The sequence below is a fragment of the Medicago truncatula genome, chromosome 5 (assembly GCF_003473485.1).
Source record: "Medicago truncatula cultivar Jemalong A17 chromosome 5, MtrunA17r5.0-ANR, whole genome shotgun sequence".
Classification (NCBI taxonomy): domain Eukaryota; kingdom Viridiplantae; phylum Streptophyta; class Magnoliopsida; order Fabales; family Fabaceae; genus Medicago; species Medicago truncatula.
Window position 1 is genome coordinate 36,809,697 of NC_053046.1, and position 21,830 is coordinate 36,831,526.

The 21,830-nt window shown below is 30.1% G+C and overlaps 4 protein-coding genes and 1 non-coding gene across 5 annotated transcripts; 1 reads left to right on the forward strand and 4 right to left on the reverse strand.

Moving 5' to 3' along the window:
* Positions 1–1,145: 1,145 nt before the first annotated feature.
* On the reverse strand, positions 1,146–6,509 carry LOC11418940 (probable 2-oxoglutarate-dependent dioxygenase At5g05600). The gene is made up of 3 exons (XM_003616598.4): positions 5,842–6,509; positions 3,698–4,028; positions 1,146–1,973 (listed from the first exon to the last, which is right to left on the reverse strand). Exons 1-3 carry the CDS (start codon positions 6,336–6,338, stop codon positions 1,725–1,727), a joined length of 1,077 nt encoding a protein of 358 aa, XP_003616646.1. The 5' UTR covers positions 6,339–6,509; the 3' UTR covers positions 1,146–1,724.
* Positions 6,510–9,848: 3,339 nt separating this feature from the next.
* LOC11421266 (organic cation/carnitine transporter 3) lies at positions 9,849–11,800 on the reverse strand. The gene is made up of 2 exons (XM_039834751.1): positions 11,589–11,800; positions 9,849–11,468 (listed from the first exon to the last, which is right to left on the reverse strand). The coding sequence occupies exons 1-2, from the start codon at positions 11,798–11,800 to the stop codon at positions 10,040–10,042; spliced, it is 1,641 nt and encodes a 546-aa protein (XP_039690685.1). The 3' UTR covers positions 9,849–10,039.
* A 1,420-nt stretch (positions 11,801–13,220) lies between these two features.
* On the forward strand, positions 13,221–13,345 carry LOC112422285 (U11 spliceosomal RNA). The gene has a single exon (XR_003012653.1). It is a non-coding gene; the product is annotated as a U11 spliceosomal RNA (small nuclear RNA).
* Positions 13,346–13,734: 389 nt separating this feature from the next.
* LOC11421267 (uncharacterized) lies at positions 13,735–14,610 on the reverse strand. The gene has a single exon (XM_003616600.3). It carries the CDS (start codon positions 14,608–14,610, stop codon positions 13,735–13,737), a length of 876 nt encoding a protein of 291 aa, XP_003616648.1.
* Positions 14,611–17,323: 2,713 nt separating this feature from the next.
* Positions 17,324–18,028, reverse strand: LOC11435037 (uncharacterized). The gene has a single exon (XM_003616601.1). It carries the CDS (start codon positions 18,026–18,028, stop codon positions 17,324–17,326), a length of 705 nt encoding a protein of 234 aa, XP_003616649.1.
* Positions 18,029–21,830: the final 3,802 nt, after the last annotated feature.

A 21,830-nucleotide genomic window follows, 5' to 3' on the forward strand; every position in this document is an offset into this window, starting at 1 on the left:
TATTATTAATATTTCTGAAATGGCCTCAATAAGGACTAACTTGCCAATGTCCTACAAAGTCAGTGTCCATTTTAGTGGTTTATTCAACCTAAAGAGGGGCTCAATAGTCAATTGCTATTTTTAAATATACTTTCTATGCTTTAATTTTTTTTAAAAGAATTTTATCCGAACTATTTGATACAACAATGATGTATGTCTAATAGCTAGATGATTTAAGTTGGATAATTGCAATTTTATTTAAGAATTTTGACTCTAATACTATTCTTTTTAAATTGATCCCAAATTTGATACAACCTATTAAGTTTGAAAAGATAATAGATTCTTGTCGTTTGTTTCATACTCTCTTGAGTTCTCATACTATATACTCCCAAATATACATATATATAGAAGGGTTAAATATGTTTTTTATCCCTATAAATATATCAGCTTTTCGTTTTAGTCCTTCTAAAATTTTCCTTCAACTTTTAGTCCCTAAAATTTTTTCCATCTTCACTTTTGGTCCCTCCTTTAAAGTAAACTCATACGTAGAATTAATATTTTTAATAAAATTTTGCATAAAAATTCATAATATTTTAAAAATCTCTCCCAAAAAAATTTAGAATTTTTTAACAAAACATGAATTTTTATATTTTTTATGGTTAAAAATTCATATTAAATTTATGTTTTGTTAAAAAAATTCTAATTTTCTTTGGGAAATATTTTTACAATATTCTACACATTTCTGCATAATTTCATTAAAAAATACTAAAATTAACTTAAAAATAGGGACCGAAAGTAGTGATTGAAAATTTTATAGGGACTAAAAATTGAAGAAAAAATTTATAGGGACTAAAACGAAAAGTTGGTATATTTATAGGGACCAAAAACATATTTAACCCTATATAGAAAATAGAATAAGAGTTATGCTCTCCCAAAATAATATATATTTATTTTTATTTTTTTCATTAGCATCTGAAAACGATGGAAATTAATAATTAAGTGGGTAAATTAAGGGATCAATGAACTTCAGTTAAGTATGAATCGTCTAGGAGAATCTAAATTCGAATTTAACATAAGTAATATTTGATTAGACTTTAATTATATCTCAATCCAACTTTAAATTATTGAATCTAGTTAACACAACCCTTGTACAAAAATGAAAAATATGAAAAACAAAGGGAGCTACCATAAATACTCATGTACACTGAATTTGAAGAGGACCTAAGCATTACATCAAATCATATTTAACACAATAGATTCAATCATACAACCATATTACAAACATTGCCCCTGAATCATGGTGCATGCATGCATCACCCCAATCATCGGCTGAGAAGTGGGGAATACAATTCTTCAATAATTAGGACCACCCAAATTACCAATCAGGAAGAGGTAAACATCATTTTCCATCAATTTCATATGCAATCTTTGTACCCTCACTTTCTTTCTTAATTGATGTGCAATTTGTACAAAATTAACAAGTACCTATCTAACAAACAACAACATTTAAGATTATCTAATATCAACTCGAGGGAATGTTATATACGGCTTGTGATTAAATGTTAAGGTTCACAACGAGTTTTACAGAATCACAATAGGTCATCACGATTTCAGTAAAAACTATCTTTCGAAACTTTAATAGTAGCTTCTGAAAAAACACACGTCTCTTGCTTCACTGACACAAAAACAAACAGTGTAGATGTCATCGTGATTTTATAGACTTACCGCTGATCCAAACATGCGTATCATCTTGGAGATTTTAAAGATTCAACTTGAGATTTTCCACATGGACCCCTCATTCTAATGAAAAGCCTATATTCATCAAAGGTCATAGCAGGGTAGAGGGCAGGTTTATCTGGCTTTACCAATTCTTTTGCTGGCTCTATTGGAATGTCACTTTTGGGATTGTAGAAGAAGGCTAAGGAAACTCTCTCTTTGTGTGAGTTTGCTATTACTCTATGCTCTACACTCCTGTAGATTGCATTGCTTAGAACCTTATCAAACACAAAATAAACAAATTTAGTAATATGCTATACTAACTATATAATGTTCAACTTTAATTAATTAAGAAATAATAACAAATCATTCATACTTATAAGGAAGGCAAAATCTTGGATCATTCTTGCCTCTCAAGCATCATCAATGATAGAAATCATATTATCATAGATGCAATTCTTAGGTGTTTATTTGCTAAGTTATTTTATTTCTACGTAATATACATATAAAAAGTTGGTCATTCGTGGACTCTTAATTACATATGATTGTTAAGAATTGCGGTAATTCAAATAACTTTTTGTAACTTTTGAAAAATCACGATGCAGATAAAGAACATAATCATATATCGTTGGTCAACATATAATAAGGTTGAAATGACTTCTTCCATTGCAAAGCTTTTGCATGACTTTTTTTTGTTATTTCAAATAAGAATTTAATCAATCTTACTGCAGTTTTATATAGATTCACTTAATATTCTAAAATCTAAACTGTACTCTTTTAGTTGAAGTATCTTGCTTTGAATTATTGGTCAATGTACATTACATAGGATAAGTTGTGATTGGTAGAGGACAACTTTACAGTCACAAATTAACTTAGGAAAGTAAAAGCACGATGGAGATAAAGTATATAATGAATAAGTTTTTTTTTTTTGACAAGGTATCATGAATCATATGTCCATAATGTCGACATATCATGAATAAGTTTTTTTTTTTTTTTGACAAGGTATCATGAATAAGTTAACGACCCTATCCATCTTAAACCTGTAGCAATGTGGCCAAATGTTTATCCACTTTGTGTGTGTGCATTGTGTGCTGATTATGCAAATCCTAGTGAAAAAGAACATTATTTATGATAAAACGTTTCTTTCAATTTTTCAATCAAACTATTTGACATGTCTATATTGATATTTATACGTCAATATACCAAGACTTTTTTTCACTTTGCTTAATTTGAGTGACAAAATGAGAAAGTGTAGTAAAATACTCATTTTGCCTTATATGAAAAATTAAGATACAAGTGTATATATATATATATATGTTTAAATATATCTTAACATTCTTTTTACGATAGTTATCTAATTTGATTTAGTTATCTAAACAGTAAATGAGTATTGTCGTCAAATTTGATCGGAAGGTCAAGTAGCAGTTCTATGTGGTGCAATTGTTGTGTAATTTTTGTTGGTGGTGTTTAGGTTCTAACCCTGGACCATGCGTGCATTGTCCTTACCAATCGAACGAAATTTACGGTGATTGAAATTGTTGTGTATAATCTAATTAAATCCCTCTTGACATCTATTTTTTATTTTCAAAACTCAATATCTCGATTCTTCTTTTTATTAAAAATGCTCTCCATCCTTCTTTTAGAAAGCAAGCTCTTCCACACATTACTTATACTTTATATGTATTTTTAAAATCGTAATACTAGGTTTTGAACTGTTCTCATGTCACTTATAGTAACAAACTTAAAAATATAATTAAAAAAATATCTTATCCCCCAACAAAATAAATAAAATAAAACAAAGAATGAGATGTGTCTTTCAAAAGGCCACAACCATCCAAAAAATCTGACGAATAGCAAAAATAAATAAACATATTATTATTAACAAAAAAAACGCACCAACTTCATCATGTGTCGCGTCCATGTGACAGATTCATGCATCATGAATGAAAATTTTCTAGCCAAATATTATCAATAAGAATGTTATAAGAATTATATAATTCACCTGAATTTGATCACCAATATTGACAATAAATGCATTCCTAACAGGTTTCACCGTAATCCAATTATCACCTTTACGAACTTGAAGACCATGTATTTGATCATCTGGTAGCAAAAGAGTCATGCCTCCTGGATCTGAGTGTGATGATAAACCAAGAGTCAACTCTGGCTGTGGACATTTGGGAAAATAATTCACCCTTATGCAAGCACCAATATCTTCACCTCCAAAAGCATTTTGAAGAAAATTCTCTTCTAATCCAAGGTTTATAGATAGAACTTTCATCAACCGCTCACATAACTTCACCAATTCTATCCCATATTCATCAAACACCTCCCTACATTCAATATGCACAAAGTTAACATATTTATATAGGAGAAACTATTCATAAAAATTTAGAGATTAATGAGTTGGATAAAAATATAGTTTATGATAGAACATTATGACCTAACTTGATTCATATAGCCGACCCATTTAGTGTGATAAAGTTTGACTGTTGTTGTATATGTTGAATTTTAACTCAAAATTTGATGTTTGTATTTTAGCAAAATCGCCATGGCACGATTTTGGTTCAGAAATTAGAGTTTGTTTCGACAAAAATCGTGGCACGAAGGAAAGAAATCGTTACACGATTTTGGATAACGTTCAATACTGTATTGTGTACTAAAGTGAAATCGTTGGATGATGGAAACAAATTGTGACATGATTTGACATGATCTAAAATACTATTTAAGCACTCCTTGATTAATTTGTTGCGTAAGCTTGGTGAATCTCCTTGAAACCAAATGAAAAAACTTTTAGAGTATTTAGATACTAAAGGTTGAGGGTCTTTGAGTGAGGTTCAAAGCTTCAAGATGTGAATCTTGGAGAACCAAAAGAGGGGACTCTTGGGAAAGGGGTGATGCCTTTTGGGGAGAGATTCATGGAGTTGAGAAACACATAAAAGAAGAGTCTTTGTAATCAACTTTGGTGAGTCTTGGGAAACCAAAAGCGAAGATCATCAAGAAATCAAAGGCTAGAGTTGATTCTCTTTTGTGGTTAGATTCTAGAGTTTGGAAACAATTAGGAAACACCTTGGGTGAGTGAAATCATTGAGTCTCTTGTTCACGGGAAGAGATTGAGAAATGAGTAGAAATTAGGTTTGTTCTTGGAGAGCTCGTTTAAGTTAATTTCTTGTAACCCTTTTGTATTTCTTTGTAAAGAACTCATTGATAGTGAAACATAATGATCTCTCTCACCTAGAGTAGGTCATTGTTGGACCGAGCTGGGGACATTTTTTGGTGTTTTTCTATTTTCTCTACTCTCCTTGTCTTGTTTATCTTTGGTTCGATTGTGTGGTTTTACTTTACACTTAATTGTTAGATTAGATCTAAATTTATTGTTGTTGTTGTTTATGGTATTTTGTTTATTGGTTGCAACTGATACTTGCATTATGAATCTAAATTTCATTAGTCTGAGATTTGGAGTGTCCGAGTTCACAACAGTATATAAATAGTACACTACTGATTATAATTAATATGTTAAATTATTGTGAGAAATTAGAAATGAAAATGAATAAAATTAATTTTTCTTTATCTAAACTTTACGATGAAATTAAAAATGTTTCATATTTTCATGTTTATGTATGGAGTAGTGATATTTGAACAACTATTTTGGTATAAATTTTGGGACAACCTTGTTGTTCTCTCTTCTTATTGGTCAAAAACAATAGAGAGAGAAAGTAAGAAATAAAATAATAACTTGAAGTAAGTATGAGAGAGAAAGTTGTATAAAAGTTATACCAAAATAGTTGTGCAAATATCATTTCTTTCATGTATGTAACTTGATCATCTGTGAGCTCGATCTGCAGCTTGTTTAGATAAGTAGCTGTATTAACACAATTACCTACCTCTGAATGAACGAGCCCATCACACACATGTATATAGAAATGATGCATAATAAATTCATGCATGATGATCAAATTTCTATCGTTGATTGTTATTTTAATATATACTAAAAAAACCATTACTAGTAAAAAATATTTATATAGAGAGAACACATAAAATCTCTTTTTAATTCCATCACTGAAGTTTGTGACGATGAAATTAGAGATGATTGTATTTTTTCCATTACTAATTTAATTTTTGTAGTAGTAATATAAGTACTTAAACCTGCAAGAGGGAGGCAGAGAAGGCCATTTGTTGTAGTCCTTCAAAGACAAAGGAAGATAATGAAGATAATAGTAATCACTCCAATCAAGAATAGCACCTTTCTTAACACCAAGTCTACTACCATACCCTTCATAAGTTTTTGGTGAGTTTGCATATAATTGTTTCACTTCCATAGGCAAGTGAAAAAATTGACGCCAAGTTTCCTTAGCTAAATCCATCAAATCATGGCTAACACCATGGTTAACAATTTGAAAGAATCCCCACTCTTTACAAGCCTCAGAGATTTGCTTGAAGGTTGAAGCTTTTTCATGTGGGTTAGTACTATATAAACCTCGAAGGTCAATTATTGGGATATTATTGATTGTTTCTAAAATAGAGTTTATTGATGGACGGTCACTAAGGGGTTTGATATATCTTTGAGGGATTGAATCTTTGCAACTTTCGGATAAAGATTGAACTCGGATTATTGGCTCAGGCCAATCTTGTGGGCTGATCATTTTTTTGAGCAAGATTATTATAAAGATTAAGTGCTCTTCATCTAATATAAATGTGTGGCACTAAATATGTATACTATATAGTATGAAACAAGTTATTCAATTTTCTTGTAAGAGTTGGTGTGCGTGTGTGATTAGGGAAAGAGAAAAGGAGTGAGGTGAGTTTGTAGTTGTGGGAGAGATGAGGTGAGAGTGTGGGACTTAAATGGACAAAGAAAATGGGTTGGATCATGGTGGGGACCATAATAATAAAACGTGGAATTCATGCATATTCCACAAGCAATAGATGAGACAATTTAGTGCATTTTGTTTTTAGTTTATTTATTTATTTTTCAAAGGTTATGTCGTGTGTGGTCTGGTCGGAAGATCGGATACTTTAAAATGGATGATATACCGATATTTTCTATCGTATCCTGCACCGATATCTGCTTGATACTTTTCGATACATATCAAAAGAGTATTCAAAAATTTAATTTAATTTTTTATAAAAACAATTGTCCGATACTTTTAAGATACATCAGAGATACGCGGAGGATAGACAATAAAATAGTGATACACTCATGATACATGATGTTTCTATTATTTTTGGGATATATGTAATTGAATAGGTAATAGTGTTCTCTTTTTGGGATATATTATGTAATTGACTAACTGTCATTTTCTTTATTATCAATATTGTTTATATTTATATTTCTGTTGTTGTCCATCGTCTATTTTGTGTTCTTTTGTTTGTCTGAGACGCTCCTATTGTTGATTGTCGTGTGAATGCAATTTTATTGTTGCGTCTTATCGTTGTTCTATGTCTGTTTGATCTAGGTTTTGCGCATATTTTATTTTGCTTTTGATTTTTAGTCCATAATTTCTATTTTGAGTTTTAAAATGTAATTTAATTTTTTTTTAATTAAAGTAACTCGGCTATATCGTATCTTAAATTTTAAAATTTTTCCGTATAGATGTATCAGTGTCGTATTGTATCCATATCGCATCAAGTACATCTGAACTTCGTTTAAAAGCTATCAGAAGTCGCTCATTATCAAATCTTATGCATCGGAGATCAGTCCCCTCTCATCAACCTCCAACGTTACACTCTTCAATTATGACGTAGATTTAAATTTAAATTTACCCTAACTATGTGATCTTGTATAAATTAACAGCTCTACTTCGGACAATATGTTTAAGAAATTGAAACTACTTAACAATTGGATCATATACTAGTTTAATATATATGAGATAAAATGATTATATATATGTCTATATCCTTAGAAAAATGATTATATATGTAAACCATATTTTATGACTAATTCTGTTTATTTTATTATTTTTGGAAACGTAATATGTCTAAAACAACATTTGCTTTTTCGTGCGGTAATAGTTTGTCCTTTTGTACATTTGCTTTAGAAGTTGATAATAATGCTGATAATGATATCATGTTTTTTTAGATAAACGAGATGGTAAAGTCATCATAAACTCATACACACAGAGTGGAGGTACTGGAATTCGAACTCCGATCATGACGTCCGGTCTAATAATTTCGACGTTTTTTGCTAGTTGAGTTAGGACTTATGAGACATAATGATGTTTATGCTAATGTGTAGACGAATGGCTCAGTTTCTTCATATATACATTATTTTGTCTATCTTTCAAAAGAGTTTTTGGATGCATTTGATTTACTATAAAATGCAAGTATTACAAAAAAAAATAAAAAAACAACATTATATAAGAGAATAATATATGACAAACTTTTAAAATTTTAAATAATATTTTACCATAGAAACACAAATCTTTTAATTTTTATCAAATCATAAAAATCGTGAATTTCACGTTGTCAAAAATTTTTCTTACGAAACATGATGTCAACCATATCTAGTGACCATCTTTCAAAAATAAAAACATATCTAGCGACCATCAAATAAAGATTGAACAATTATACTTTTAAACTTGTTTTGAATTTATAAAAATTAAAATCCATATATTTTGTAAATAGTCCTACATAAACTAAACAACGTGAATGGAGTAGATATATATATCCTGAAACCTCAATCATATGCCGACAAAGTTGTTCGGTGTATATTCCGGCGCCATGTACATCATTATCTTACATTATTTTTCATGCTTATCTAATTCTACACCAAAAAATTAAATGCAATAATCACAACCATCAAATGCTGTAGCATTGCATGAAAATGTTCGAGATTGCGATTTGAATTGAATTGTCCCACAACCTTGCTTTCATGTGTTATTTTGAAAATAATATATGCTACTAGAGAGTGGTCCAACACCAGTAACTGGCCAACATGGTGTATCAATCAAGACACGTGGATAGTCTATTTAATTCGATATAAATGTTTTATTTTAGCACGAGATGTATAAAGAATAGAAACAATAATGTTATTATACTAAAAGCCTCTCAAGAAAAATACAAACTGAAATTCAAAATTTTGAGCACCCAGACCACTATTTTAATCATATACACTGTAGTTGATTTATCCATCCACCAATGATTTAGATCATATCCAAAACACACAGACTTTGCTTTTAACTAACTTCAATAATGAATTTTGATCATGTCACAATATTCATCACAATTGTCATTTGCTTTGAACAAAAAAAGGTTATGATTTTGTTCTTTGCCAAATCACACTATTAGAAAAAGCAAAATTAGCGAGGGAAATTAGTGACGGAAAAAATAAATTCCTCACAAATTCCTTGGTCGCAAAATTTAGTGACGGAATTAGAGAAGGATTTCATGTTTTCCCTCACTAAATATCCCTCATTAATTTTTGTTTTTTTAGTAGTGTCATCCAAGCCAATTACTAAACTATTTGAAAATAAATAACGATCAAAGAACTGATACACCTTTATTAGCCTCTACAAAATGGATGTACAATATCTACAAAATTTTACTAGATATACATGCAATATAATATATGTTTATAAAGTGAGAAAAAAATGAACATATATGTTTTATAAAATTTTATTGACCTATTAGCCTTTTAAGAATTACATGTTTATTAGTCCTTATATAAATAAGTCAAATGTTTTATTTAAATTTTCTACTACAAATTGGACTTTTAGATATGCTAATATCATAGACCGACCTTTTAAAAAGAACAGACTAAAAATAAAAATTTTGACAGACTAAATAAGTCAGACTTAAGCTTTAGTTTTTACAAGTAGGTTTGACCTATTTAAGCAAAGTCGGACTCGGTTCGATCTATTTCCATACGTAAGTGTGACCAACAAAAATAAAATATTGAAATGGGAATTAAGAAGGATGTATATAAGAGAGTTAATGAAATGATGATGAGTATAGCCTTGTGAATTCAGTTTTTCTTCCCCCCTCGATATTTATCATTGTATTCAATATCTATGAACTAAACAATCAACTGAATAATAAAAAAAATTTAAAAATAATATTAGGTGATATGACAAATATTTCTCTTTTAAATTTTATCATTTATGTATTTGCGTCTAAATACTTTTGATTTGAAATTGTATTGTATATGAATAAGTATTTCTAGTAAAACTATTAACCCTAGATACCGGAACTTATGTGTCTTACTTTTATCATCATCAACAAGAAAAAGAAACATTAATTTAGCACTTGCAAGTTTAAAAAGAAAAACAAAAGCTATAAACCTACACTCTTGAACAAGTTGATTTGGATGAAAATCAATACCCTCTTACACATATTTATTTCTTCTTCACTCTTGTTGATTCATGGCATCATATATAGCTAATTCTTTCTTCTCTTGTTGATCCATTGTATCACAAAGAACAATCCCTTTAGTCTCAGGCAAATAGAAGAAAATTAAATTGGATAACATTATAACAACTCCAAACATACCATAAGAAAATATATTATTTTTCCTCCCTGCAGATATCAAAAAGGGACAAAATATGCAACCAAAAACTGTTGCTTGTCTCACCAACGACGTTGTTGTGTTTCTCACACATGTTGGAAACAACTCTATAATGTATATGAGAAACACGTTATAAGCCGTACTAGCACCAAAAAATGCAATCATAGCTAACACCACTTTGATTGCTGGTACATTATTTTCAACGACAACACACATCACACAACAAATTCCACTTAAGATTGAGAAAACAAGAATTGAAAGTTTTCTTCTATAGTTTTCCAAGAAGTATATTGCTACGCAAGAAGGTATTTCCATTGAAGCACTAAAAACTACAGCCAAATAAATGTTGAACCCTAAATTTCCAACAGCTAGTGGCATACCATAATAAACCATTCCAATTCCAATACTAAGAATCATAACAGCTATCATTCTTATAAGAGCCCATTTTTTATGAAACAATTTTCCTATTGAAGAGTAATGTTTAAAAATTGAAATTTTTTCTTTTGCGGGCGGTTTTGGTAAACTTGAAGCTAGGTTAATGTTATCATCATCAACACTTTCTTCTGATGAAACTTTATTGAGCATTTTCAGAATTTCTTTCTCTCGACCTTGCATAACAAGCCACCTTGGCGACTCGGTAACGAAGAAATAAGCAATGAAGGAGTAGAATATAGCAGGGATTGATGACCAAAGGTAAAGAGATTTCCATGAAGAGTTTCGGTTAATATAAGCGAAACCGGGTAAAGACATGTACCCCATTGTGAAAGTAAAATACTCAACAATTCCAACTCGGAATCGCCATTTGGCGCTAACTTTCTCGGTAAGCAAAACAAGAACACATGTACCGATCGAGGATCGCCAGAAACCAATCAAGAATTTCAAGGCAGAGTAAATCCAAACATTGGTGGATAAGATTATAAGCATGGAAGTTATTGACATTGAGACACAAGAAAATATTAGGACTTTTTTCCGACCGAAAGACGAGTCAGCTAATGCTGCAAGAAAGGAAGAACCAAGAAGACAGCCTGTGAAGAAAGAAGATTGTGGTAAACCTATGACGAATGTGCTAGCACATTCAAGATTCCAATAAGAAATGATTGTGTTTGAAGAGTGTGTGTCCCAAGACCAAGAGGATCTTGGGAGTTTGCAAATATCAGAGGATGAAGAACATGATGAATTTGTGTTTGTGTTTGTGCAGTGCCATTTTGGGTAATTATCAGTGTAAATGCTTATGAATGATTGGGACACCACTTGTGTACCATTGGGATACCAATGTTATATAACATTGGTCAATGAAAGTGTGCCACATAGGAAGGTCTAAAGAGGAAAGAGAAAAGATATGCATGTGAAGTGTTATATGGCACATCTTCATTGGTCAATGTTATATAACATTGGTATCCCAATGGTACACAAGTGGTGTCCGAATGATTGTTGTGCATCAAAGAACATTGCTATTGCTACAAGAACAGCTTGTAAGAAATCCATCCACCCAAAATTTGATAAACTTTTTTCTATGATTACATCCCATGATAACCTTGGTTTATTTTCTTGCTCAATATTGGAACGAGATTCAGGTACATCAATTTGCACCGGACCTTCCATTGCTATTACTAAAAGCCAATAAAATTATTCTTATAGAAAGATCAATAAAATTATTAATAAGAAAATCCAAACGACTACACAGTACAGATTTTTATAACATTACGTTACTACTAAAATGTATTGAAAAGAGGCAATGAAATCCCTTAAAAAAAGGCAACAAGATGACTATAGAGTACAGCTAAAAAGAAAGACATTTTTGTAGTAAAATAAAATACATGAAATAAAGGCAGACAACTAAATGAAGAAAGTAAAAAAAAAACCTACTTCTCTTAACACTGTTCAACGAGAGTTAAGATCATCTCCATTTATGATATTTTTCATTTGTGAGTATCTCTCTTTCTAAATGACATTCTCCATTTATTTTTATAAATGGAGAGGATCCTTAATCGTTCAGCCGCACTCCCTTCACCCCCTCTCATTATCATCCCAAGACTTTCTTCTCTCTAACCTAGATCTGTACTATGCAACCCTTCCATCCGTTTAGCCGACTCTTATATTTTCACTCTCTTTTCTCTACCCCAGATCTACATCTCATTTCTAATTTTCTTGATTGTATTTCTTTTTTTTTATTAAAAAAAAAATGAACAATCATGTATTGAACCGGTCCGGTTCACCAAACACCGCCCGGGTTACTGGTTTTTATCAATTTTGACCGAGTCACACCAGTTCTCTTGCATGCCCGATCTAGTGAGCAGCTCGGCCCAGTCATACCACCGGTTTTCAGTCGAACCGATCCAACCAGCTGGTCTGATCAGGTATTTGTCGTACTACCCATACAACTTTGTTTTCCACCATGACACAATTTCTGATTTTTATTCATTTATTTCAATTAAAATTTCATTAAACAATGGAAGTGTGCCACATTTATGTCGTGTGGTTCGTGGTGCATATAGTATTGCTCTTATTAAAATAGCAAGCAACATCAAATAAAGAAATTGAATTTTTGGAGCGCTATTTTTCTATTATACGCTCATTTTAATTCATCAATAAATTTCAATTTTTATTGCACACATTTTTTTCTTTTGAATAATTTAATGTGCTATTTTCTCTCATAACAAACAATTGTTGGTTACTCTTCCTCTCTACATAGAATTCCTATTTTTTCGGACATACATTACCTCTCTCCAATACCAAACAATTGTTCATAGTAATAATTAGTTAAAATTTTGTTTAAAAAATAAACATGTCATAGTTTTTTTTTAACTAATAACAAAAAATATAAACAAAGCTTGTGTTGATGGAGATTTAAATTTTCCTTGAAGATATGAAATTCTCTCAAACAAAATTGCAAATAAAATAAAATAAACAAACTTATCATTTCATATTAAATTTACACATAAAAAAAAAAAAAAAAAAAAACAAACTTTGCTTTTTAAAAAACAAGAATTTTTCAAATGTATAGTATTAACTATTTTTATTGTAAATAAGTAAAACTGATATGCCACGCTCATCATGATGATGAGTGCTGTATGGCTATCAAGACATATGGCTGACATAATTTTTATGAATCAATAGGGTTGGCTCGTTCAGTTGACCCTCATGTAAATATTTGCATATTTATAATTTTTTGTCTTTAATGTTATAATGTTTATTAAAACAAAGTAAAACTGAGAAAAGGGTATATAATTGACAAATTATACCCTTAAACTATCAAACAACAGTTAAATAGAAACATAAAATATGTATTCAAACGACCCTTAAAAAGAAGTGGAAGGAATGCTCACTAATCCCATTGAAAATGTGGTGAAACCCAAAAAGGAGGATCATATGAAATATGATGTTCTTTTACCTTATATGTCTCCATATCAAATTGGCAAGGAGTTGCACAATTGAGCTTGTACGCATAAGTATCATTAGTGAAATAATTGTCTCCATAATAAATAGAATCTTTCTTTAGACAACCAGAAAAGTACGAAGCTGATGCACAAGTTGAATCATGTATTCTCTCCCACAAACAAAACATTATCTCCAAGACTCTCAAGTTTTACCATTTGCTTAACTTTTCCACTTTGAGCATCAAATTCCAACTTGCACACTTGAAAACATATGGTATAATAATTGTTGTACTCAAAACTCAAATCCCTTTTCACCAGCCACAAGTCTCCCTCTAATGACTTCACAAGATAACCTTTAAAGGTTCCATGAAAAACAACGTTGTTGGTTGGAATTATCGTCACGCCATAAGGGTCGTCTAAATCAAGATTGAAGGACACTATACCGCGACAGTGACTTACACCATATACTAAATCTTTGTAGAACATAACATCCATAAAGAATAAACAGTTTCTTATATAATAAGTCCAACATGTTTGGCCTGCTTTTATAAAAGCAAGACTAGAAGATTTGTGGATTGCTAGAACCACGTAATCATTTGGTCTTATTATAGGGTCAGCAGAAAGAGTAACCTTTTTCACAACATAGCAAGAACTTTTATAAGCATTATTGAGGGGTGGAAGACTAATATGAGCAACATTCTTAAAAGGATTCAATATAGTTACGACATGATTTCTATCTTCTAATGCAAGCCATCCATGACTATTTCCGCAACAAGTAATTTTGTAGTTAATAATTGGAAATTTAAATGCATACATTCTCTTGGCTGGAATGCTATACAAACATATGTTTGTTCTTGGGATCATTAGCATGGGTAGTACATGAGTTCTGAACTGCTGATTTTGATGGTTAAACTTTGCAATTGATCGCCAGTTCTTGCACACGGCACCGAACCAAACATGATCTATTCGTTCTTCTAACTTGTCAAGAATTAAACCTAGTGCAAGTGCTTCTAAATTTTCCCAATCTGGTTCCATTCTGTTGAATATAAGAAGAACTAAAGATAAGATAAATCTATGATGATAAGATTTTGGTTTTTTCTAAATTACCTTTGAAGAATGGTGGGTAATTTACCCACCAACCAATGAAAATGAGCAATTTGTTGGTGGGATCAAGATAGTTCATGGATACCACTTAAAAATGTGCTTATGTGGCTAATGTGTATTGGTTGGGGTAAATTACCCACCATTCTTCCATGGGTACTCTAGTTGTCACCTAAGATTTTGTGTTATGGCTTATTCAACCCTAGAAACCCTACTTATATTAGTGGACAAATGTCTCCCACTTATAAATATATTTTTAGGTTATATCAATATCACATTCAATGTGCAACTATTAACAATAATAATAATAAGGGTCATGTTAACCAATAACCGGTGTCCCAGGGCACTAGTTAAGCAACTAAAAATGAAAAAAATGAAAGAAAAAAAAAAGACAAAATTAACATTAAAAATAACACTTTTTTCAAATTTCAAAAACCAAAATATACAATTTCCAACTATACATTTCCTTTTATAATTCCTTAACTACTGCTTCCCTAATAATAATAATTAGGAGAATGTTAATGAGTGCCTTTGATACATGGGTTAAGGTGTTAAAATTAGTAAATTTGCATAAAAAAGTAGTGCGATTATTGGTAAGACAAAAGTAAAAACTTATATTTTCAAAACAAAATTTCTATTAATGGATTCCTTAACCATTGTCCTTAGGGCACTAGTTAGCAAGACCCTAATATTAATAATTGTCTCAATACTAGATCTAGATTTTTCAAACAGCTGTTTTGTCTAACGTGCAAAAGTAAATTAGTATTGTAGTTCGTAAGTTTGTAAGTTTGTTTTCTACTATTAGATCAATAAATCACATCATTTCTCATTTTGATCAAATGATGACATTGACTAGACTTATCGTTCTAATGATGTAAACAAATTAATACATGAACAAGACTTATCCTACTTATGCACTATAGAATTGACATTAATATCAACTACAATTTAGGATTTTTTTTTTCTTCAAGATATTAGTAAATAGTTGCATTATTTATTAGCGAAAAGACGGGCACGTCGTGCCCATCTTTCTACTCTTTTTATTGCGTTAACGTTTTAAAATTATGAACTTTGTTTTTTTATGAAATTTTAATTTTGATTAAAAGTAAAAATATAAATGTTTATGCTTTCACATTATAACAAATCAAACTAACCATAATTATCTATTAGAAAAATTGAAACCAAAATATAACAAAAAAAATATAATATAAATTCTTATTTTTTTTAATGACACAAACAATCACCTTTATTATAGAAAAACTTGTTGATTAAGGGTATAATTGGGATAATGAAAAAATAGGTATAGATATAATCATCTAGTTTGTTACACTTTTTAAATGATAAAGGAAAAAACTAAACATTTGTGTTTGTTGCACTTTTATTTTAATATTTAAATTTATTCTTATCTATTTGTTACATGTGTTATTTGTATTGAAAATTGAAGGGATTTTTTGAAAAGAAAAATTCAGCCCAAAAATACTAAAATATTTGTAGTTTTCTTTATATATATATATATATAACAGATATTAATAGTTCTGATTGTAGTCTAGCTGTGGTTCAGATTTTGTATTTACTAATAGCAAAGTTGTAACATTGATTTGTATGGGTTGTTTTTCTGTACTATTTGTGTGTATGTGGGCGATAATAGACTTCATAGTGTGCATGTACGCATCATATATGCAAAAGACATCTCTGAATGAAATTAAAATACACCTAGAATTCGAAGAAGTTTCTTAAAAAAAATAAAAAACTAGAATTCATAGAAGTATGTGTAACTTACCTCTTCATCGGTGCAAATATGTACTTCAACTTGATTCCCACTTTATAAGTATCGTCGCGGTATTACAGTGGTGACAAACGGAATGAATATTTATGAACTCCTATTATACCCCATCCATTCTTTTTTAAATTTTGTTTTAGAATAATAACATCAAACTATTCCACTAATGTATTTATAGTTTTTTTTCACACTTTATCTTTCAAATAAATTTAGTGTGATATCTTTCTTTCATAACAAACAACTTAACCAAATTTATATTTTCATAAGAAACAATTGTTAGTTACTGTCTCTCCAACAAATATATATTTTCACAATGAACGTACAATTTATTTTAATAACAATTGTTCCTCTAGTTTTTTAATAATGTTAATGATCATATTTATAAAATTCTAACTCCTCAATATGGAACCACAATGATAGGTAACAAAATTTTATTTAATGGAAGTTTAAATTTTCACATGCCAAAAAATAAATTTTGTTTAAAAATAAAACTTGAATTTTCCAAAAGTATAATATTAATCATTTTTATTGAAAAGAAGCAAGTAGGATTGAGAAAGAGTATAATCCACAAATTATACCCTTAAATTATCAAAACAATAATTAAGGAGCAGAGCGGAGTAACTTTTAGTTAGACAAAAAATATACAATCAATTGAACCTTGTACGTATAAATAGAAAAATAATAAAAATAGTAATGAAAGACGTTAATAAGTAAAGGACAAATCAAAATAATCCAAGTTAAACCACTAATCCCATTGGAAATTCGGTAAAACCCAGAAAGGTGGTGGCTGCTGCTTGTTGAAGAAATGATTGTGAAGATTGTGATGATCAAAGGTTCCATCTCTTACATTATACTAACTTGTTTGCATTAATGATTGTTTTCATATATCCCTATATGAAATGGACCACAAGTTACACAATCTAACTTGTTTGCATTAATACTTTCTGTGTAATAAATTGAATCTTTTTTCAGACAACCGGAGAAGTATGAAGCTGATACAGAAATTGAATCAGTGTCTCCCAAGAATAAAACATTGTCTCCAAGACTCTCAAGCTTTTTTATTTGTTTAAACTTTCTGGTCTGAGCATCGAATTCCAACTTATACACTTGGAAATCATTCTTAAAAGTAAAAAATCTTTTCACCATCCACAAGTCTCCCTCTAATGATTTCACAAGATAACCTTTAAACCTTCCATGAAAAGCTATGTCCTGAATTGGATTTGGAGTTATCCTTTTATGACCAAGATTAAAAGATACTATACCCTGATATTTACTCCCAACATAAACTAAACCTCTATAGAACATAACATCCATAAAGGAATGAAGCCAGCTCGAGCTACATACATAAGTCCAGCATGGTTCACCCGCTTTTATAAAAGCGAAACGTCCATGAATGCTAGTGTGAATTGCCGCAACCATATAATCATTTGGTCTTGTTATAGGGTCAGCAGAAAGAGTGACCTGGTACCCGACCTCAGATAATCTTGTATATGATCGACCGAGGGTTGGAAGACTAATAGGAGCAACATTCTTAGAAGGATGCAATATTGTTATGGCATAACTTTTATCCATTGTTGCAAGCCAACCATGGCTAAATCCACAACAAATATGGTAATAAGGATTTGGCAATTTAAATGGATACATTTTCTTCGCTGAAATGCTATACAAACATCTTTCTATTCTTGAGAGTTGCTGATGGGAGAGGCACGATCGGAAAATTAAACAAAATAGAAAAGGTTCAAAACCAATATAAACTATTTTTTAGAGAAACATGCTTATAGCATTTCAAGTCAAAAGATTTAGATGATTTTGTAACAAAAAAATTTCTTTTATATGGTTGTATATATCTAAATAAATTAAATTATTTTAAAAAATATGACTTTGTTAAAATAAAAACAAACATAAATTAAACCAAATCAAGGGAACAATATTTTCACTAAGAAAATAAAAAAAGAAAAAAACACAAGACTATTTCTTACTAGTAAATATTTTTGCATCAAATTTATTCAATTATATCTGATTTTTTTTTTATGGATTTAATTATATTTGATTGCTAATTACAAATAACATAACTTTGAAAAAATTACAAAATATAATTTCTCACTTATAAATTATACAAGAAATTAACATTTATTGCAAGAGATACACCTACTTTTCAGAAAATTGCAAATTTTTAAGATTGCTGCTTTAATGAAATTAATCCTATGTTTTTTGTTTATATTATTGTCATATTATAAAAACATTTTGTCGTTGTTATAGATTATTAATTATTATATCCTTTGAATGTATGGATATATGTAAAACATCGGATAAATGATCAATGACTCACTAAATAATATAGTAGTACAATTCATACACGGACAACAGTTTGTCGCAAATTTGTGCTATCCAAAGAAGCATGATCCTCCTGGTGATCGTGTTCAAAATCATCATTAGCTTCAAGGACCTCGATATATATCTATATCTTAATGATCTTACATAAACTTCATGTTGTTCTGCGGATCAACATCAATAGTAGGAGAAGAATTTGGTAACTGCACAGACGCTTCTAGTGACTGTTTGTTTGTATCTTGCGTCCTCATCGCTAACAACAAGCACTTCCTCTGATTGTTTGTTTGTGTTATGCGTTGTTGTAACATTCTTAAGTGCATTCGATCATGGTATCTATATATGTATCCATGAATGGTGACGGGGTCTTTGGAAGAATCCATCTTCTCTTTGTATTTTGTTTGGAAGAGTAATTATAATATAGTAATTATAATTTATTAACAAAAAAAAATTAGCAGAGGTGGGAGCACATGTTTAAAAACCATCACACAAAAAACCAAAGAAGATTTGTAATGCTTATGTTTCCCTCTCAAGGTACCTAACTTTGCGTCAAACAAAAAGTAAACTAATTTTAATATATTATCACGTAATTGTGTTAAATTTAAGTAGGTTGATAGCATACTAAATTTTAAAAGAAATTGACTGACTAGAAAATAAATTAAATATATTAGCCTGGCCTTAATCTTGAATTGTTTTTATTGCATCAAACTTAATTATATTTTGTAAAGTCTAATTCAAATCAACTTATTCTTACTCCAATTTTTTTTAAAAGATATTCCTACTCCTAGTTAGAACTCAGTATGTCCTACAATTTATGTCATCTATTTTAAAGTAAGTCTTAAAATTTATCTCACATATTTATATTTCAAGTTGATTAACACTTGGTTGCCGAATTGTCGAAAAGCTTGTTTTTCGGTATACTACAGCTAGAGAAACCAATTCTCAAATTTCAATGATAAAAAGCTGAAAATATTATCCTAAAACTTAGACGGTTTCTTTTTCCATCCTATGAGTTTCTCACGCACCCTATGCATTTCAGATTCTGCATAAATACCACATAAAATTTTAAAAAACACGTTTAAATATTTCAGATTTTAGAATAGAAATACGGCGTCCGAGAAACTCATAGGGTGGGAAAAGTAATGACCTAAAACTTATGAAATATGGATGTTTTGATTTGGGCCAATTTCCTTGACAGCCCAACGGGTCAAAGGTGGGCTTGATGTTGCTTAGAAACAGAAAAATTGCTCTTCTCATTTGTGAAATTGCTTATTCCCTTAAGTTCAGTGTGAGTTAATTCACACTCGATATTTTCAGCGTGAATTAACTCCCGCTGATACTTTTAAGATCGGTTCAGCTGACTTAAAAGGGGATTAAACCGATCTTAAAAGTGCACGCATGAGTTAATTCACGCTGAAAAATGCATCTCGCGCTGAATTAAAGGAATGAGCAAAACCGGAAGGGAGAAGAGCAATTTTCTGGTAACAGAGATTGTTATTGATTAACTTCAAATATTTATTTTAGAAAACACATAGTAGATTTATGGCCAAATGAACATCGCAACAAGACATGAAATCAAACAATATCGCACAAGACGGTGAACAATACAACGATGCACTCGGACGACAAAACCATGAAGAAAAAACTTAGATATATGTAAAAATCACTTATTTAGATTGAAATATAGGAAAAAGAGTTGAAGATGGGTGATTTCGACCCAAAACCATTCAATGAAGAAAATATAAGAGAAAAAACTTGGGTGGCTTGGGAGGGAGAGAGGGAAGGAGGGAGAGAGAGAGAGAGAGATTGTTCTTTGGCTATCAGTATTGCATCTCACTATTATGAGTTGAGTATATTTTATTGCTTCATTTAACTTTTTAATAAAGTATATATTTAACAATAATATATAAAAGATATATTAAAACTAATAAATTTCAATTACTAAATTTTAAATATTTAAATATTAGTTGATATAAATTTTATTATGAACTAAGAGTGTCTTTTTACTTATTTTACATATTTTAACTAGTTAAAACACTAATTTCATTAGTTTATTAGTTATCAACTATATAAATTATTAATCATTAGGCATAAATTATGGAGTAATGATATCAACACGTTCATTACAACATTTTTTATTAGGTAAAACATACGTGGATCTCGTCATTTTATGTAAGTTTCAATAGCATTCATTTAAACTATAAAGCTATTTTTATTAAAGAGAGTACTCTAAGTTAAGAGATTAATTTTGCTTAGATTTATGAAACCAAAATAGTGTATGTATGACTACGTCAAAAGTGTGGTGATTCATCATCAGTACTTCACTTTGTTTTTCAACACACACAAGTGCTAGCCTCGTGTGACAATAGAAGAGAGAAGAAAAGTATGCTTTCAAGTTTCAAAGGTGTCATAAATAATGGAAGGCTGACTCAGAAAAAAAACATAACATATCTTGCTGTCTGTCACCCAACTACGACCCACTCATAGTTAAGCATTTATCAATCAAAAACATTATAGAAATAGAAATGTAGCAAAAGCCAAACACAGCACAAAAAACGCGTTCTAACTAGTTATGTTATGGGTTGAACTTCCACTCCCTTTTCTCATGTGGTCCCTAATCTAATCTATTGGACTTGGCTCCATTGCTTCTGTTCTGTACTCTTTCACAGTTCCACTTTCCAATATTTATTTATCTATTACATTTAAATATGTCTCTGATAGTATCTCTATAAAAATATAAAAAAAAACATATTAAATATGAATTAAAATAAGAACAATGCTAAAAAAGTGTTCGGATATTTGTTAATGTATTGGAATTTCTGGAATCAATTCTTATTAAAAATCTTTAAAATACATTTTTCAGTACAATTTTTTTATCAACTATCAAATTGACTAAAAAAAATCGATTATAAAAGTTTAATCACTTCACTTGAAATATTCAGTTTCGTTAGGAGGAGAATCCGACTAAGCGTATCTAACTAGATTTTTTGATAGAGATTAGTCATCGATAAAAGTTGTTGGATATTTCACATCAATAACATGGTTA

Excerpts from the sequence above, each read along its gene's own strand:
- LOC11418940 (XM_003616598.4), bottom strand. The coding sequence starts at position 6,338 with ATGATCAGCCCACAAGATTGGCCTGAGCCAATAATCCGAGTTCAATCT. Across the intron at positions 4,029-5,841 it reads TCTCTGCCTCCCTCTTGCAG|GGAGGTGTTTGATGAATATG; the intron begins GTTTAAGTACTT and ends TATTGAATGTAG. Across the intron at positions 1,974-3,697 it reads ATATTGGTGATCAAATTCAG|GTTCTAAGCAATGCAATCTA; the intron begins GTGAATTATATA and ends GTGTTTGATAAG.
- LOC11421266 (XM_039834751.1), bottom strand. The coding sequence starts at position 11,800 with ATGGAAGGTCCGGTGCAAATTGATGTACCTGAATCTCGTTCCAATATT. Across the intron at positions 11,469-11,588 it reads TGTACCATTGGGATACCAAT|GTATCCCAATGGTACACAAG; the intron begins GTTATATAACAT and ends TATATAACATTG.
- LOC11421267 (XM_003616600.3), bottom strand. The coding sequence starts at position 14,610 with ATGGAACCAGATTGGGAAAATTTAGAAGCACTTGCACTAGGTTTAATT.
- LOC11435037 (XM_003616601.1), bottom strand. The coding sequence starts at position 18,028 with ATGGATAAAAGTTATGCCATAACAATATTGCATCCTTCTAAGAATGTT.